This window comes from Cinclus cinclus, chromosome 10 (assembly GCF_963662255.1).
Source record: "Cinclus cinclus chromosome 10, bCinCin1.1, whole genome shotgun sequence".
Classification (NCBI taxonomy): Eukaryota; Metazoa; Chordata; class Aves; order Passeriformes; family Cinclidae; genus Cinclus; species Cinclus cinclus.
This window is the reverse complement of record NC_085055.1, coordinates 16,120,514-16,138,640: the sequence shown is the minus strand read 5'-3', so window position 1 is coordinate 16,138,640 and position 18,127 is coordinate 16,120,514. Positions and strand designations below refer to the sequence as shown.

The 18,127-nt window shown below is 42.9% G+C and overlaps 1 protein-coding gene across 1 annotated transcript; it reads left to right on the top strand.

Moving 5' to 3' along the window:
* Positions 1–1,473: 1,473 nt before the first annotated feature.
* MRPL44 (mitochondrial ribosomal protein L44) lies at positions 1,474–4,994 on the top strand. The gene is made up of 4 exons (XM_062499340.1): positions 1,474–1,637; positions 1,919–2,387; positions 3,288–3,466; positions 4,666–4,994. Exons 1-4 carry the CDS (start codon positions 1,474–1,476, stop codon positions 4,835–4,837), a joined length of 984 nt encoding a protein of 327 aa, XP_062355324.1. The 3' UTR covers positions 4,838–4,994.
* Positions 4,995–18,127: the final 13,133 nt, after the last annotated feature.

Below are 18,127 nucleotides of genomic sequence, written 5' to 3'. Positions count from 1 at the left end.
GGTGTAGTATCTTTAATAAAACTCAAAACAAAATCCCAACCCCAAACCATTGTTTAATATAATTTTAAGATAATTCACGTGAGGCTTTATGTAAACTATTAGTCTTTGAAGTATTTGCAGTAGCCTGAACATCTCCGAAGCAGCAGGTGGACAGGTGCCAGTCCAGTGCAGGCTGCCATCGTAGCAGGTTGTGGTGCTGGTGTCAGGCTGTGTGGCGGGGATGGGGACCGGCCTGGGGTGGGTCTGATCCCGGGGTCAGTTTAAACATCCCATGCTCAGCCTCGTGCTCCACCTTGTTTGATCGATATTGTCGCGGGGGTGCTGGGCGAGCTCCCTGCAGGCTCCTGGTTTCATGTCCCCGGCGCGGCTGTGACAGTGACACCACAGCGCTGCTTCACAGGGAACCTTCCTGAGCACGGCGGGACCCAGAGCCCCGTGCTGCACCCTTTTCGGGCTGTAGAGGGGCACCGTGGGAGGAAGAGATGGTGAAGCACAGCGCTGCAGAAGGAGCCGGGGGCTGTTTCAGTGCTGTCCTCGCTCCCCCAGTAGCACAGAGGCCCCGGTCCAGTGCCAGGGCTGTCCCTGCACTGGGGACCCAGGGCGGTGCCGGGGCTGCACACGGGGCATGGGCAGTGCCGCAGTGCCCTGGCGAGGACAGGGCATCCCGGGAGCAGCAGCATGAGAACGCCTGAGGATTTTGGTACAAGTGCTGCAGGAATGCGGCTCTCATCCATTTCTTGCGCTGTGGAGTCAGAGGGGGGTCAGCGGGCGGCTGCTGCACTGCTGTACAGGCTGCTGTTCCTGCTCCCTTGGCTTCTCCCACGGGGCTGTGGCAGATGTGGCTGTGTTCTTTCTGAGCTTTGGTTACTGTGTTCTGTGACTGCATCGGGGCGTTTGCTGTGCATGTTTTCTTACCGCGAATGTTGAAGCGCGTGCCTTTGTCTTTTAGCAAAGACGATAAAAAGGGCCAGGCCTGCTTTGCACATTTTCTGCATTTTCATGAGTTTTATACCATGACCTTTGCACTGAAGGTGTACTGTATGAACTCTGATGGTGCAAATGAGGGCTGAGAGATGTAACTGTATAGGCGATAATCAAAAATAAAGCTTCTTTTAAGTGCACAATGCCGGACTTTGTCTTGCACTTGGGAACGGAACTCAAAGACTTTAAAACGCCGCCACCCGAGGGGCCGCCCATGGGGGCACGTTCGGCGAGCGCCGCTGTCCCGGGGCCTGCTGCGAGCTGCCCGGTCACACCGCGGGGCTGCCGCGGCCGGAGGGTCTCACCCGAAACGCCCCGGGGGCTCAAGCCGGAGCCCCGGCGCTGCAGCTGCCCATCCCCTGCCCTTGCCCGTGTCCCCGGGGCCGGGGGTGCCCGGCGGCGGCCGCAGAGCCCGGGCCCGGTTGCGCCGCCCCGGCCGGGAGCGCTTCCGCCCGGAAGCCGCGGGGCGGAGCCGCCCCTGCCCGCACCGCCATGGCCGCGCGGTTGCTCCTTCGGGCGGCGCGGCCGCTGCTGGCCGGGGCCGGGCGGGGCACGGGGCTCGGTAGCGGGTTCGGCACCGCGCCGGCCCCCGAAAAGAAGCGGTGGCTCCGGGCGTACCTGGAGCTGCAGCGGCTGCAGGCGCCTCCGCAGCGGCGGTGAGCGGCGGGAAGGGGTGCGACGGTCCCAGAAAAGGGGAAAATCAGAATGGTTAGGCTCTGTCTGGTAATGCTTCGGAGCAGAATGGGTTGAGCTCCACAGGCTGGCATAGCCCGGGTTGAATGGGGCAGGCAGACGGGGATGCGGAACCGACAGTGTCTGACCCCAGGGATTTAGATGCTGGGTTTGGTATTCAAGCTCCATTTCTCGTGCCCCTTCCAAAGGCGCGGGGCGGGTAGCGCGTTCTGTTCCTGAGCTGGTTACCTTTCCGCGCCCGCAGGTCCGAGAAGCCCAACTGGGATTACCACGCGGAGATCCAGGCCTTCAGCCACCGGGTACAGGAAGACTTCGCCTTGGACCTTCTAAAGACTGCATTTGTTAACCCCTGCTACATCGAAAGCGAGGAGGCGAGGCGCCGGCAGCTGGGGCTGGACAAGGACGCGGTCGCTCTTCAGCTCCAGGACAATACCGGTCTTGCGGAGCGAGGGCTGAGCTTCGCCCGCGCTTACCTGGCGCAGTGCTTTGAAGGCGCCTACCCAGAGTTACCTGCAAAGGGCATAGAAGCACTGGTTAATTTTCTTACCAGTCAGGAACTTGTCTCATATGTGGCTCAAAACCTGTCCATACAGGACCTGGCGCTTTGCAGGGATTTTCCTGCCCCACCAGACGTGCTGCAGAAGACGTTCCTCGCCGTGATAGGAGCCCTGCTGGAAAGCAGCGGGCCTGAGAGAACCGGGATCTTTGTCAGGGTAGGTTCATTAAATGCTGTTTTGTACCTGGATGGGGAGAGATCCAGGGAGGCTGGCAGAAGTTTGACAACACCTGTACAAGAAGTTTGACAACCTACCTGTAACAAGACAATTTAACACTGAGATCTGTTGGTGGGGTCAGCTGGGGTTTTGGGGGCTGGGGATTTTGGTGTTTTTTTTTTTTTCATTAAGAAGGCTGATCAAGTACATAAAATCATACACTTCTGGTTTATGATGGTGATATTAATATTTGCTGAAAGTTGCTAAGGGAAAGCATTATATTCCATGCACTGTACTGTCAGATTAATGAACTTAGTCCGTGTGAGATTTCCTATAACTACAATTTTTAAAAAAACTCTGTTTTATATAAACAGGGATGAGTTCATAGGTTTTGCATGTAGGAGTGCAAGCCCCTGAAGATATTTCATTCAAAAATGTGTGATTGAAATTCAGTGTGACAAAGTAGTTTTAGCAGCTATTGTTGTTTCAGTAACCCTTTTGACTAATTTTTTAGTTTTGCAATGGGGAAGTGTTTGTTAAAATGTTCTTCCTGATACAAGACCAATGAGAGGTGTCTGTAAGAGCAAGGAGCTGTTTACAGACAGGAGAGTGATCCATACAGGTGAATGACCCCTGGGTTTGCACATTCCCTTGCGTTGTCACAGCTCGTCCCTCAGGCTGGAGCTGGCCCTTCTCTGGGTCTGGGGCTGAGTTTGTCCCGGGCACAAGTCTGTCAGTGGCTAAACCGTAGAGACTCGGAACACTGGGATGGGGCACTGAGGCAGCTCTATCATTCATTTCAGCAATTCATCGTCAGTTATTATCTCTTCATACTGTATTTTCATTAGGAACACCACAGTCTCAAGCCATTAATTGTAACTTCTAAATATTCTTGTTTAGGACTTTTTTATTCCCCAGCTGATTGGGAAAGACCTGTTTGAGATCTGGGAAGTTGTAAATCCTATGGGCTTACTACTGGAAGAACTGACCAAGAGGAATATCTCTGCTCCAGAACCAAGAATTACCAGGCAGCTGGGAGTCAACACGGTTCTGCCACTCTACTTTGTTGGGTTGTACTGGTTAGTACAATGTTAATTTAAAGTTACATGGGTTTAATTGGAGGAGTGGGAAGGAAGGAAGGTGGTCTTTTACTTTTCTGTTTGTGCTTTTTGGTCAAGTTGTTCCAGAAAAGAAACCTGATAGTAACTTCCATATAAAATGAGCCATTTAAGCATTGGCCATAGCTTGCTGTGGTGATATATAAGCAGTCTCTGATTAAGGGCTCCAAAGGCTAAATGGGGTGCACCAAAGAGCCTGAGTGTGTTCTGAGTGACCTGACACAGGAACTTTGGGAATAGCATAACTGCATGGCTTTGGAGGGACCACAGCTGTATCCAGGGCTTAGGCAAGCATGGGCATCAAGGGAGGTGGGATGGAAGAGAGACTTGTTTTAAGTACCAGAGAAGGTTTAAAATCTGCAGCACTGTAAACCGGGCCATAAGAGTCTCTGTGTCCATGCACATTTTAGGAAGTGCCAGTTGTCCCTGGTGCATTTGTTGGGTGTGGTCAGTGCTTGTCTCAGTCCTGTGCCCAGGAATGACATTGCTCCTGTGGGGCAGGACAGAATCCACATCACTGCTGCTTTCCTAAAGGAGCTGCAGATGAACACACATGGGAAGGCTGCCTTAGTTGTTTTGCTTTACCTTGCATTGGTCTCTGTATCTTCTATGATGTATCTTATAAAAAAGAAAGGAACTGTGATTGTTTCTCTTCTGGAATCCCTGGTGTCCATTCATGAACTGCTCCTATTTAGTGCCCATAGGTGTTTGTTAGTCAGACATAAGCACATAATTCGTAACAGAGAGATCTTTTCTGTCAGTCCTTTTGAAGCAGTTTGAAATGCTTCTTTACCAGGGGAGGAGAAAAGACAAAAGCACTTCAGTTCCTGTTTAAGCTGACCAGAGTAATGAATTTGCATATTTCTATTAGGGCTAACAAATGGATTGCTGTAAAGAATCAGTGCTGTATTAGGAACCTAAATGAACAGAGTGATGTTCTTCCAGGAAATGGACATATTTCTGATCTGAGTTTCCATTACTGAATATACAGTTCCTTACCTTCACAGGAAAGACCAACAGAAATGTTTCCATTGTGTAAAAAGAAATCACTGTTCACACTCACTGGAGAAAAACCAGTGTGTTTTATTCACACAGCAGTACACGGCAGTGCTCAGGGTTTCATGATGGAAATGGTTGTAACTTTGTTTTTTTTCCACAAGTGATAAGAAGATTTTAGCTGAAGGCCCTGGTGAAACACTGCTGGCTGCAGAGGAGGAGGCTGCGCGCGTGGCACTGCGGAAGCTCTACGGATACACAGAGAACAGGAGACCTTGGGATTACTCGAAACCCAAACAAGGATTGGCAGCTGAAAAGGCAATCAGCAGTAACTAGATGCTAAAACACAGTTCTGGTGTACGTATCTGAAAAATCAATGGCTTCCATGCTGAATATAGGTGTATTTGGAAAAGCAAAATAGTTTGTTTTTCTGGTCTTCAGTGCTTGAAATTTCTGAATCATATATGGTGTTAAATAAAGTCTTTTCCTTTTGCACATGTTTAATGTTTGATCATTTTCCTAAATGTAACAGAAGTGCCCTTAATCTGAATTTTTGCCTTTTGGCTGAGATTTTTCTGTACATCACAGGAGACCATTTTTAGTGATGTTTAATAACATGTGACAAAGTGTCACTGTACAGAAGCAGCTTTCATAAATGCTTCCTTGGAGCTTGTTTGGAGAGGATTGTTAATCCTGTTAGGATGAGTTGAATTAACATATGTAACTTCAGCCTTTAGATTGCATCTGGATTTATGTGTCCTTCACCTTGTGAAAACATCAGGTGTGATGATGATCCTGACACTGTTGGGGATTCAGACTTCTGAGGTCTCACTGCTTTCACCCAAATTTTGTTTGCCATGCATATTGCTTTTTGTTGTTGGAGTACACTCTGGAAGATTTTTAGAATTTGTAAAAATGCCTGTATTGCAAAATGAGAAATAAGTGAAAATAAGGATCATGAAGGCCTGACCCTAAAGAAGTTGGAGAACATGATTTCATTATAGGTGTAAAATAGGCTTTTTCTTTTTTTCTCTTTTTTTCTCTTTTTGGTATTTCCCCTATTTATTCCATGTACTTTCATTTAATCTGTCCCATGACTGAAGTATTGCATTCAGTGAAATCAATGTTTTGTTTGCATCATCTTTAGCTGTTTTAGTGTAACTCCAAATTAATGTTAAGACACTTAGGAATAACTCAGTTACCTGCATGATGAGGGCAACAGATGTGTGAGAACTGCAGCTCTTTTGGAGTAATTTTCTTAAAAAATGAGTGAGAGTCTATTATAAACTTGTCTGAGCCCTGCAAGGAGGAAGCTGGATTTAGGACAGTTGTTCAGGAAGTGTTTCCTGCTTTATCCCATTGTGAGCACTGATTGCAAAGGAAGACACCAGGCAAATGAATGTGCCTTCACTAATAGGAGGGGGAGAGACATGCTAGTGGCCATTCATCCAAGTTTGATAGTGCTGTCCATTGCAACACATCCTTTGCCTCTGGCCCACAAGATGGATTTAGGGAAGGGCATTTGGCAGCCAAAGGTCCTGGGCAGATCTGTGCTGTGACAGTGAGTGCTGGTTCTGTCAACCCAGGAGAAGCAGATTTATTGGTGTTCCCAGGCAGGAGGAGTCTGTGTGTGATCCCTGAGTGCCTCCAGCATCTCACCCAGTGTCAAATGCTGATGTGGCCGGAGAGCAGCGAGGCCTTCCCGTTGCTTCTGGCTGAGAGGTCACACAAGTGAGAGCTGGAATACAAAAAAAGAGGGCAGAAAGATCAGCCCAGCATAAAACATGCATAAAATTGCTTGTGTTAAATGAAAAATTCTGGTTAGGCAATCTATTACCACTTACGTAAGCAAAGCCAATAAGGTCACTGTATTCCAGGGGAATAAGAGTAAAATGTGAAAAGATGGTAAAATTACTCACGCTATTTTTAGTTTCCAGATGAGATTATTGCTCTTTACCTATTTTAAAAGGACAATAGTGAAGGTGGGTTTTTTACAGCCAAAGTTACCTACTGCTTTTATATACATATTTATGTATTGTGAGATGGAGAAACAATTTTCAGTCAGTTTACATTTAAAAACAATTAAGATCTGCTTCCTTTGGTTTTATAGTTTGGAATGTGGGCATAAGTCCTAGGAGAAGTGGATTACTGAATACTGTGCTGGTAAAACCCTGAACAAAATAAAAGTCCAGGGATAATTCTTGTGTTAATTGTTGCTGTGACTTAAAGGCAGGAGATGAAAACACAATCATTTCACAGTTATCTCTGTGTTAATTCAGAGTTTGAAATTGCTGGTGAGAAGTCAAAGCTTCTATTGGTTTGACATATTTTTTATTTCTTATAACAATCTCTTGGGTTTTATGATAAATCAAAAATTTAAATGAGGTGCTCTGGTGTTATGCTGCTATACAAAGCCATGAAGAATGTAAAACATCAAAAGAAGTGTTACTGTTTTTTGCAGGGCAGAGGAAGGGAATGATGCAGAACAGGAAGATAAGAAGAGCCCTACTTTTCCTTGTCCTCAACTTTACTGAGTGCTGTGGTAACTTTAAAGAGGCTCTGAACTATTTGGGTTCTCTTACATCAATGCTTTGAAGTTTAATATTGAGAGATGCATTTAGTGTTGAAAATCAAACACTTCTCTACAAGGACAGATTCTATCTTTCTAAATCAATTCCCCAGATGTAATGGCATTAGCTTTGTGTTTTTCCCATTTCAGCTTGCCTAAGAAACTAAAGATGCAGTGTTCACCAGCTGGTCAGTGAATAGCCCCTGTAGTAGTTTGAGGCTGCAGAGTGGGAACAGCTGCTCTGTGTGACAGAATCAGAGCATTATTGAAGGCTCTTGGTGATTCCTAAATCACAGGCACACTGCAATGCAGCTCTGTGGTGCACATAAAAACTGGGCTGCTCTTCTTTGGGAAAAGGGTAGCTGTAGGGAGAAGGCAAACATCATCATCCCTTTTTATTTCTGTGTAATAAGTGTAATGTTTCTGCCAGCCTGTGGCAGCTGTGGTGGGGATTGTGCTCTTGAATTTACAGGTTTATAATCAAACATGTTAATTTTAGATACATTAAATCTTTTGCTCCTGTTGCTCCAGCTAGGAACAGTTACAGAACCTCACTTTTCTGATATGGAAATTAAAATTTATTATTTACCTCTGGAACTTGCCAGTTGTGCTCATATATTCTTATGCCAATGTTCTTTATCAGAAGAAATCTTGATTTTATCGATGTTGGAGGAATTTTGCATTTAATTTCAATAAGATTAAAATTTCATTGAGTTTTGAATGTGCTTGAGAACTCCCCTTTAAGGGGCATCTCAATAGCTCTGCAGTCCTGTGTTTTCCCTTAATTAGTCTGAATAGAGCAACATTTGTTTTTCTAACTTGAGTAACATTTTTAGATTAGTTGTTACCTGACCTTTTTAAGTTTAGTACTCTTTGTCCTGAAGGCAACATTTTGGTTTAAAGCACCTAATTTTGTTACTTTATATAGGGTACCAAAATTAATTGCATCAGGAGGTAGGAACTTCTATTAAAAATGTTACCTGGCCAATGTTTATGTAGTATTTCTGAATCCTGAAAATATGCAACTTGCAAAAAACCCCAAAAGTTCTGAAACAATGTTTTGATATTTGCCTTCAAAGAAACTTAACACTGTTTAATAATGCACATTGTTTCAATAGACAATGGTGAGCTGTAGTCCTTTGCTCCTAGCAAGAGGTTCCATAGTTTCATGATTCCCACATAGTTAGCCAAGTATAGAATCAAATCTTCAATTTGTCAATGAACGTGTGGCTTTTTTGTAGGCTGTACCATGCACTTGGGTCATGAGGAAAAGTATCCCTGCCAATTTTTCAGCCTTAGAGAAGGGAGAAATTAAATGTGACTGGTACAGGTGATCAGTTGTTGAAGTTATGAAGTTTGAAAGTTTTAAAATGTTCTGCTCTGGCTTATTTGACCATTTCTAGAGAATGATGCCACATAGCAGGTAGTAAGTGAGGACAGACCTGCTGCCATGTTGAGACAACAGATTTGTGGAGACATATCCAGATTTGAGATGAATATCTCTGATTAATATCTCTGATGAATATCTCTGAGGTATTGCCAGGTCAAACAATGAAGCCAAGTGGAATGAAAATTAATGTTCTTTTCTTGAGGAAGGAAACACGTGCGCGAAGCACCACTGCCCACATTAGACCTAAACCTATGAGAGAAAATTCAGAGTAACTGGAGTTCAAAGATAGCATTCTGAAACTTGTTCTTGTGGAGTATCTCCTCCACAGAGGCAGTTCTGCAAAATTAAAATACTGTCGAAACTAAGGAAGTGTATCACAGAGTTAGTCATGTCATAGGAGGATTAACCAGGGGAAACATTCCCACCACCAGAGGGCAAGGATTTGTCTCAAAGTTCTGGTGGTTAAATAAAGAAACCCTGTTACACTAGTGGTTATTACACTAGCTCGAGGAGGCAGAGCTTTATCATCTCAGTTACTGTCAAAAATATCAGTGTTTAGGATGACAACAGAACAAAACAATTTGTGAAAACCAGTACAGCATCAGAGAATGTTTAAGAAGGAAAAGAGTCCAGAGAGAAAATGGCTTCACTAGTTGAGCTAGTTGAAGGTTAATGGAAATTATTCTCTTTAATTTCAAGTGATGGAACTAGAAATGTTTATAAACTTTTTTTTATAGTCCGTCAGGAAAAACACAGTTGCCTAATTTAAAAGTGTGTCTGAAGGTTTCCTATTCCATTACACAGACCTGATCAAGCAACGAATCTGGCAATGAGCTAGGGAGAGTTACTTTTATAATTTGATGAGGTTTTCATTACTAGGGAGATGATGGGTTTAGATTTGAATTATTCCCCTGTCATTTTCTGTTTATAATATCAGAGCACAGTTCAGTTTTCTTTCATGTTTCTTTTGCAGTTAAAAAATATGTTAAATATTTAATTTGTATCTCAAATATCATGTGATGCTATTTCAGCATGTTTTCAGTCAGGCAGTGAGACAACAACTGGAGAAGAAAAAAAAAAGGATAACATTGATATTGACATTTAGCAGATCCCCCCATAGAAATTCAATATTGCTTCTTCTGCTGCTCTGCTACTTAGATGCCCACACCCACCCAGTTTCACTTCAAGACCCACAGCATTGCACATTTTTTTCCCAGCTGCTGGGAATCTGCTCTGACAGTGTCCTGTGACTGCAGGCATGATGTCCAAGTGAGGTTTGTGAGGATTTCCTTGATTCAGGCTCTGTGCTGCATGACCAGCAGGGAGACTGCTGAAGTTCATAGAAATCTAGACCACCAGCAAACTCTTGATTACTCCCAGGTTTCAGAATTAGGTCATTTACTTCATAGTTTATTTCTTTGAAGGTTTCTTTTTAAACCAATTAGTTCCTAATTGGTTATTTCAACTGCCCCCTGCAAGCTCGGCTGTAAGGTCAAGTGTTTAGGACATGATCATGAATCAGGTTGAATTTGGTTGATCTCATAAAAATAGGCTATTAAAAATTATTTTGAACTTTTTTTTTCTTGATTGGAGTACTATACTTATAATTTCCTAGTAGCCAAAAACATCAGGGATTAAATGATAACAAAAAAAATTTAAAAGTTTAATAAGATTTGGAATAAGCTTTAAAATTTTCCTTTAGAGAAAATCTCCCCCCGTTGCAGAAAGGATTTGTTCCTAGTGACAGGACACACCGCTGAGTTATCTGAGTCTTACTAGCTAATTTTTGAAACCTGCAAGGAATAATTTTTTGCCTCAAGATAATTTCCAGTTTTGAAGCATAACAATGCATAATTTAACATGAACATGTTATTACAAAGAGCTGTGACAAATTGTTATTTGGAATTCACCATACAAGGGGATGACACTGGCTGTCTAGAGGACCGAGGGCAATTGTGAGCATTGCCTAGCAATGCTGAGAGGCTGCAGCAAAGAAACAAAACACAGAGTGCTTCAGAGCAAGGCTGAGACTGCAGAGAGTACTCTGAACATTCACTGACTGTTTATCGTGAGAAAATACAGAAAGAGCTAAGCCTTTTGGCAGGTGGGTTTGAACAGTGATCTCTGTCCAGGAGTGTAAAATGAGTTTAACCTGGCAAATGCCTAGGTCAGTATCAATGGAACTTTTCAATAACTGCTATGAAACCTTTACCTTTCTCTGTTAATTGTTCCTTTGCTTAAATTGGTTTAGAGTATTTAGACTCCTAATCAGAAAAGTTGTAGTGTGCAGCACTGCACAAAGCTCCTCCAGCTCCTCTATCTCCTGGCTGCACATGTCCCCATGGCAGCTGGGTAGATATCTGTGGGCACAGAGGGGTGCAGGGGGGGACAAGGACCTGAAGGCTTCAGAGCAGTATTGATAAGCTGGCTATGAATACATCAAACTGGAACAATTGGAAAGCTGGACCTTCATAAGTAAAGCATTGGGGTCCTAAACAACCACTTACAAAGAGGAACAGGATGTAAAACCTCTGTGTATTCATAAAGTGGATCTTGATAATTCAGGAAAGTCAGGGTAAAGTGAGGAGATCTAAAAAAGTTATACTAACAGGGTTACAAACTGTAACAATTACAAGAGACTCAATTAAAAGTCCTACATAGAAATACCGTGCTTCCCCAACAGCTTCTGTAATATTTTTGTTTCCATATTTGTGATGATTGATTAATTGTCAGGTTCCTTCTCCCCACCGATTTTCCTCATCCATGATAGCCCAGAAGACTTTGCTGGTGGGTTGTTTTTTTGCATTTGTATAAAATCTCTTGAATATCAGGGGTTTATTTCTCAAATTCCTCTGTTTATGTCTGTTAGGCACTACTATTTCTTCTGCTGTTACCCCAAATTTTTCATTCACTGTGCTGCTCCACAGTATTTATTAATTCTCTTCCTTGTCCATAAACCAAACAAAGGTTTTGTTTTATTCAGGCTGTCATAATGTTCTGAACACTTAACTCTTTTTCCCATTTCCAAAACACAGTACATGGAATGTTACAATGCCCAACATGCCATTGATTATTCATTTGTTTCTGGTGGTTGTTTCGTTGTTGGGTTTTTGTTGTTTTTTTAATTTTTAAAAATTTATTAAACATGTAACTAGCAAATATTAACTATTCCTGTCATGTAATGAAAAACACTTCTTTTTCATGCCAGGACATTTTGATTAAGTCACATGCAGATAAGCACTTCTCTTTTTTTATATCCTGGTTAAAAAAGAATTTTTCTAATTGACAAATGATTTCAAAATCAACCTTCTCAGCTGAAGTTCCCACACATTGTTTCCAAGAGACATACCTGTCACTGCCACTTCACCAGAGAAGGCAGTCTTGAAAGAAAGCTTAGATTTTTTTACAGCTGTTTGTAACTACAAGTATGGCTTGTAATGTTAAACATAGTTCAAGGCAAGACACTGCAGGTGATCTTGCTGTACAGGAGAAGGTACAGGAGGCCTGAGTGTCAGGGGGTTATCTTCCCTCATTAAACCAGTTATTCTGAACAAAAATTTGAAGGTTTGTTTTTGTACTTCTGAAGAAAATGTCATGGAGAGAAAATGCTAAACCATTACTAGGTTTAGCATTATTTTTCCCATGTATGGATTGAGATTTGGCTTCTCCTGCAGAAAACCTCCCCTAAGAGAGTATTTGCAGCTACCAGGGATTATCCATATTCACTCACTGCAGCTGCACAAGACTGTGCTACATTGTCTGGGGGATCTTTTTGCCTGTTGTGCATCTTGTTAGTGCTTTTACTTTTATCTGTTATTGCTACCAGTTATAAAGCCCTTCTCTCTGCAGTTTGAATGAGACAAATTCTCAAAGTTTAATGGAATAAAATATTGGTGACAACATCTCAGATTTTAAAATTACAGTAGTGAGAAACATTACACTAAAGTTCATAGAATCGGTTTTCTTTTTGTAGTTGTCCTCTAAAATATTTTCTTTCAGAAATGGGGTGACTGAAAAACCTAATTTTCCCATATTCACATGACACAGATTATCTTCTGTATTCTTCTAGTTGAATATCTCCCATCTAAAAGCTGTATTTCCTTCTTTTGTTATGTCCATCCCATTTTTTCACTCAAAGATACTGTTCTCTTTCATCCTATTTCGAGTCCAAATGGATGTTTCCATGATGTTTAGCTGTTCTGACACTTGTTATATTCATTGATTTGTGCAGTGGAGTGTACAAAACTTTGTTTATCAGGCAAGACTCAAACATTACTACATTGGAGTTACTGATGTACAATCTCAGTGTTTCAGATCATGCAGTGTGTGACAGGTATTTTGTGACTTGTCTGGGCAACTGTGACTCTGCACCTTTTTTCCTTCTTTTTGTTCTTTTTTCATTCTTTATATAATCAGGTCGCTTAGAGAATTAGAAAGTTAGGGACCTGTTTTCTAGATTCCAACTGTAGACAGTGCTTCAGAGTTACCATGAGCACCAAAAGATGTCTGCTCAGAACAGTTAATTCTACTCTAGTGTTCCCCAAATCTGCCCTGAAGTAATGTTTATTAAAATAATTAAAATTATAGGGAAGTATGAAGGAGAATATGTGAGTTTTGTAAATTGTGGGTAAATAAAAGAACACTAGCTGAATATGCTGTTTCTCCTATCTATTTTAATATTCTTTCCCTCACTGAAGATCTTTGTGAAATTTCTTTTTGCCCAATCTAAGGCACTTCTAAGACAGCACTAACCAATAGCAGTTTCCACAAATTAAGACTGACTAATCAATAATTTAGATTCATTAATGGAAAGCAACAAAGGCCTCCCTTCACTCCCATGGGAGTTTTACAGAAAACAGGCAGGAAATGCTCATCAAGTGGAAAAAGTACTGAAGAAATGAACTTCAAAATACATTGGGCTTTAAATACAAATCTCATTTGTAGGTCAAGAAATAACTTAAGTCTTTAAACTTTAATGTGAAAATTAAGTTGTTCCTGCTCAGAGAGTTGGGAGAGCATTTCCTGGTTCAGTACTATCTGTAGCCAAATACTACAGAAGCTGTTCGGGTTTAGATGTCTGCTTAGATTCTGTCTCTCCCTCTTCTAATTTAGAACCAAAAGAATTGAAGAGTTGTACTACCTTATCACCATCGAGTTCATCTCCATATCACCTTTCACATTGGTCTCCTACAGCCATTTTTTTTTCATCTTTGTCATTTTATTCATATTAGTTCCACAGCTTCTTTCTTCTACCCATAGGCTCTAGGCTGCCTTGTGTATTGCCAACATTCCTGTGGGATGTTCCAGCAAATGTAAAATATTATAGGATTTACCATTATATTTCTATTGCTGTTACAGGATCAAATACAAATATACTCTGTGGTTTAAAGGGTTCCACTCTCCTCTGGCATATTCCTCTGAAAGGATGCATGAAACAATCATTTCACCAAAACTTCTGTGACAGATTATAAAGTATCATTCAACTACAGGGTTCTATAGATAAATGATAAACCAATACAAAACAAAAAACAGTAATAGAAACATTGGCACATACTCTAAAATTAAATGTACTGTAAGAATGAACTTCAAAATTAAATGCATTTGCCTTGAATACAAGATATTCCTATGACAGATATTTTGCTTTCACTGCAACTGTATGTAGGCATGTTCTTTCCACTGCCTAGTCTGTGATTACAAACTGGAATATGATCTTGTGCACTTTAGGCATGGTGGAAATTCAAGAACTGTGTCAAATAAAGGGCCAAGGTTGAAATATTCATAACCTTTCAACATCACTGGCCAGTCTAGAAAGCAGGAAGATAATCACATGGCAACTGAAAATAATTTCCTACCCCATATTACTCCAAATGAATTAGGTGTATGTCACACAAATAAAAGATGAGATTAAAAAAAATACAGACCACTAACTTGTTCATTACAAAAGTCTCAAGGGGATGTGACTGTGCCTTTTTTGTGAGGCCAGTTTCTTATTCACAGCTGTTAAGGTAAAGGGAAAAGTCAGGGCTTTCCATTATTTACCTTTTGTTAATTTACCTATTTACCTACTACGACATTTACCTATGTTAATGTCATAGCAGTGGGTGGGAAAAGTCCAAGGGAAATGGCATGACAAGTAAAGATAATGTTGTAATTCAGTCATATTTGTCTGACCATCTTCTTGCATTGAATTGCCCAGACTTAAATAACTGTCAACAGGCAGTAATATTTATGTAACCATTACTATGACTTTCTCTGGTTCTGTTCTCTTACCAAAAATTTCTATTCATTAATAAAAAGCTTGAATAAGGCCAGGCACAGACACAATAATTTATGCTCAGTGGACTGAACCTTGAATAGAGCATATGAGTGAACGTTCTGGCTGTGTTCCTTCCTAGCATTTTCAGAAAACGCTTCATATCCAAATACTGCAGTAGCAGTTTACCACCGATCCGATACACCTAATCCCAGGATTAATTCTGTATGCCCATCAATGGTGAAGCAAGATGGATTTAATAGCCCATTAGCCTTTCAGCATGATAATTTTCACGTCACTTATCCTGCTGGGTTAATTGCTTTAAAGTGGATATTATTGACCTCAATCCTAGTGGCAAACAGAGAACATCTTATTCATCTCCCAAATGTACATTCTGAGACTTTTGTTTCTTTTGGTCCTGGCAATAAATCCCCTAGATTATGTGTTTGTATATTATAATTTATACCCTATTGGCCCATATTTAAGAGTTTACCAAAGCAACATCTTTCAGATATTATTACCCACAACTGGAATATTAAATTCTGTTTCTTATGTAAAGAGAAATGTTGCAAGCATAAAAAAATAATTGTACCTCTGGTTAAGAAATTAATTTTAATGCTAAAAGCTGTAGTGGGTGCAGCAGGGATTAAGCACTTTTGGAATAAACAGTTGGCCAGTATATTTCCAACTGCAGAATTCCGGTCATTAGAAGGACAGAATGAAGAATAAATTTGGACAGAGAAGCTGCAGGAAAGGAAATTCGGGTTCTAGTGTAGAGAAACAGAAAAACATGTAACGAAAAAGAAAATCGAGGAGTAAAACGAAAGAGCAGCGTTTTTATTCATGTGTATTATTTGTGGATCTTTTCCTTTAGTGATTTAGCTGCTTTGAGGGAATTAATTCTAGCTGAAAGAAATAAAAGCAGGAGTGGAAGAGGAACACAAGTTATGTTATTACTTGTGGGGAGGTGAAACAGAGCTGGAAGTTACCATAGCCAGTTTTTAGATCCATATTCATCAACAGTGTTATACACAGAGTTATACAGAGGGCCTTGTATTCTTTAGGCACTGGCTCCTATGGGAAACAGGAAGGTAGGATTTAGGTACTTGATTATAGGAACCCAAGGTTTGGAGCAGCTGTGCCCACAGATTCATTTCTAACACGGTCTGTCCTCACACACCCCTGAAGTCTCATTCTGTAGTATCATGGAGTAAATTTTCTCTCTAAGATACAGAATGGAGAAGCTTTGTATTTACAAAAAGTGGTTTCTAAACCACTTTAATGTTAACATAGGTAATTTATGCACTAGTGTAAGCCTATCTTGGTTCAATAGGCTTATCAAACAGCAGAATAATGGCAGAACTGTTTCTTCACAAAGCAGATTGGAGCCAGAAGATTCCTACTGAACTATCTGATTGACTTAAACAGTGCTGGGATTTTCCCTGGGAGCTCAGTTCCACATTTTACTGACAATGACAATGTCAATGTCAGTGATGTTGTTTTTATTAGCAGCTGTTCCTGTGTGACATCCATGTGAGAACAGTCGTGACTCCAGCAGTCGAAGCTGCATGTTCCTGCTTCAGTTACAAAGCACCTTTGACTCGGGTTGAAACAAAACCTGACTGCATGTAGCAACTCTCTGCTGCAGCAGGTGTGTGTCCAATCACTGCTCTCCAAAGGATTTTCCAGGAAAAAGAAACCAACTTGTTTTTTAACCTTCTATTTTTTTTTTCTAAATTTAGGTCATCTGCTTTAGGTCATTGGCAAAGGTACAATGTTAGCCTGTTTCATAAAAGGCAAAATAAACGAAACCTTCTGAATAACAAGAATATCAGCATTTCATAGATAAGTGAAAAATTAGAGGAAGCAGTGAGAATTTGGTCCTTATAAGACTGGAAATATTTCCTATTTACTCTTAAGAATGCTATTTAAGCATTGGGGATTATTTAGTGATGTTTATTTTTCACTTTGAACAGCTCCTGCCATCCATACCAGGAAAAGAATTAGAGCATTGCCTTCTGCGTTTAAAACTTAGAACTGGTTGATCAGCTCATGTAAATTAGCACATCCAGAGGAATCAGAAGAGGAAGGACAGATTACTGAAGCTGAACACCCAGTCCTAGATTTTTAAACTAAAACAATGAGGAAAATACAGTGGATCAGATCTTGTTCCTATGTGTACTCACGTTAGGAGCACAAAACTTGACCCTAAATACATTGTATTGGGAACCATTAAACCTTAAAAGATTTTAATAATAGTGTTGCTGGGGTGCTTTGTAAATGAAATCACTGAAATATAAAGTGCATTGGCTTTTTTTTTTTTCTCACTGATTTCACGCACTGTTGAAAAGTACTGTTTTAGGCACCTTTGTGTGGAACAAACAGGTATTTTGTGGATCAGGGGATGACCGGGCTTTCCTCTCGCATACCAGATGTACGTGTTGGCTCCGCTCTCTCCCCTGATGGGGGAACGGCCAGCCGGGCACCAAATTCCCAAATTATTTCTGCATCTCTCACCTCCGTCCCAAGAAAGCCAGACCCCGCGGGGGCGTTCTCCCCACAAATCCGCTGCCTGCTGCAATCCGCACTGACGATCCTCACGGGACAGGGCCACCAGCCCGTGCCCAGGGTCATCCCCTCCGCCAGCACCCGCGCACCCGAGCCGGCAGCGGGAGCAAAGCGCCTGAGGGGCCGGCAGCGCCTCCGCTCTCGCCACGCTCCCTGACTGAACTTGCAGACATTTGGGACACAGAGGGGCACGGGCAGCGCTGGGGCGGGGACGAGGCAGGTGGGAGCTCTTTCCTTGGGCACCTCCCGCTCTCCCTTCAGCCGGCCCGAGCCCGCTGCCCACGAGGGGCTGTGGGGGGGCGGGGACTGCCGGGCACTCACCCCGTGGTGTGAGGGGAACGGCCCGCTCCGAGCACCCCGCTCAGCGGGGAGGCGATCCCCTCCTCCCCGAGAAACGTCTAACCGCACTCACTTTTTATTGGTATTTTTCCATCGGGATCCCCCACAGGACTGACCCCCGGCCCTCTCCCCCCGCACTGCCGGTCACGCGGGGTGACTCGGCCCCGCGCCCGGGCCGGGGTCGCGGCGTGAGGGGAGGGAGGGGTGTGATGCGTCCTCCCATCCGACAGGGGGCGCTGCAGCCGGCGGGCGCGCAGGGTGCCGCCGTCGCCGCCATCTCCTCGCTGAGCTCATAAAGGTGTCGCGCAGGTTCCGCCCGGGCTCGTCATTCCGCCGCCCCGGGCCCGGTGCGGCCGCTGCTTCCCCCGAGCCGCGGCCCCCGTCCGCTCCTTCCCTTTCGGGGCCGCCGGTCCGCGTCAGCAGCTACCGCGCTCCCGCACCGGCCCGCCGGCAGGCGCCGGTTGTGCCCTCCCCGCCCCTTCCTCTCCTGTCTTCCCCTCACCCCCA

What these genes read in the sequence shown, in the direction of transcription:
- MRPL44 (XM_062499340.1), top strand. Translation starts at nt 1,474, where the DNA reads ATGGCCGCGCGGTTGCTCCTTCGGGCGGCGCGGCCGCTGCTGGCCGGG. An exon ending in CAGGCGCCTCCGCAGCGGCG is followed by an intron (nt 1,638 to 1,918) that starts GTGAGCGGCGGG and finishes CCGCGCCCGCAG; the next exon opens with GTCCGAGAAGCCCAACTGGG. An exon ending in GAACCGGGATCTTTGTCAGG is followed by an intron (nt 2,388 to 3,287) that starts GTAGGTTCATTA and finishes ATTCTTGTTTAG; the next exon opens with GACTTTTTTATTCCCCAGCT.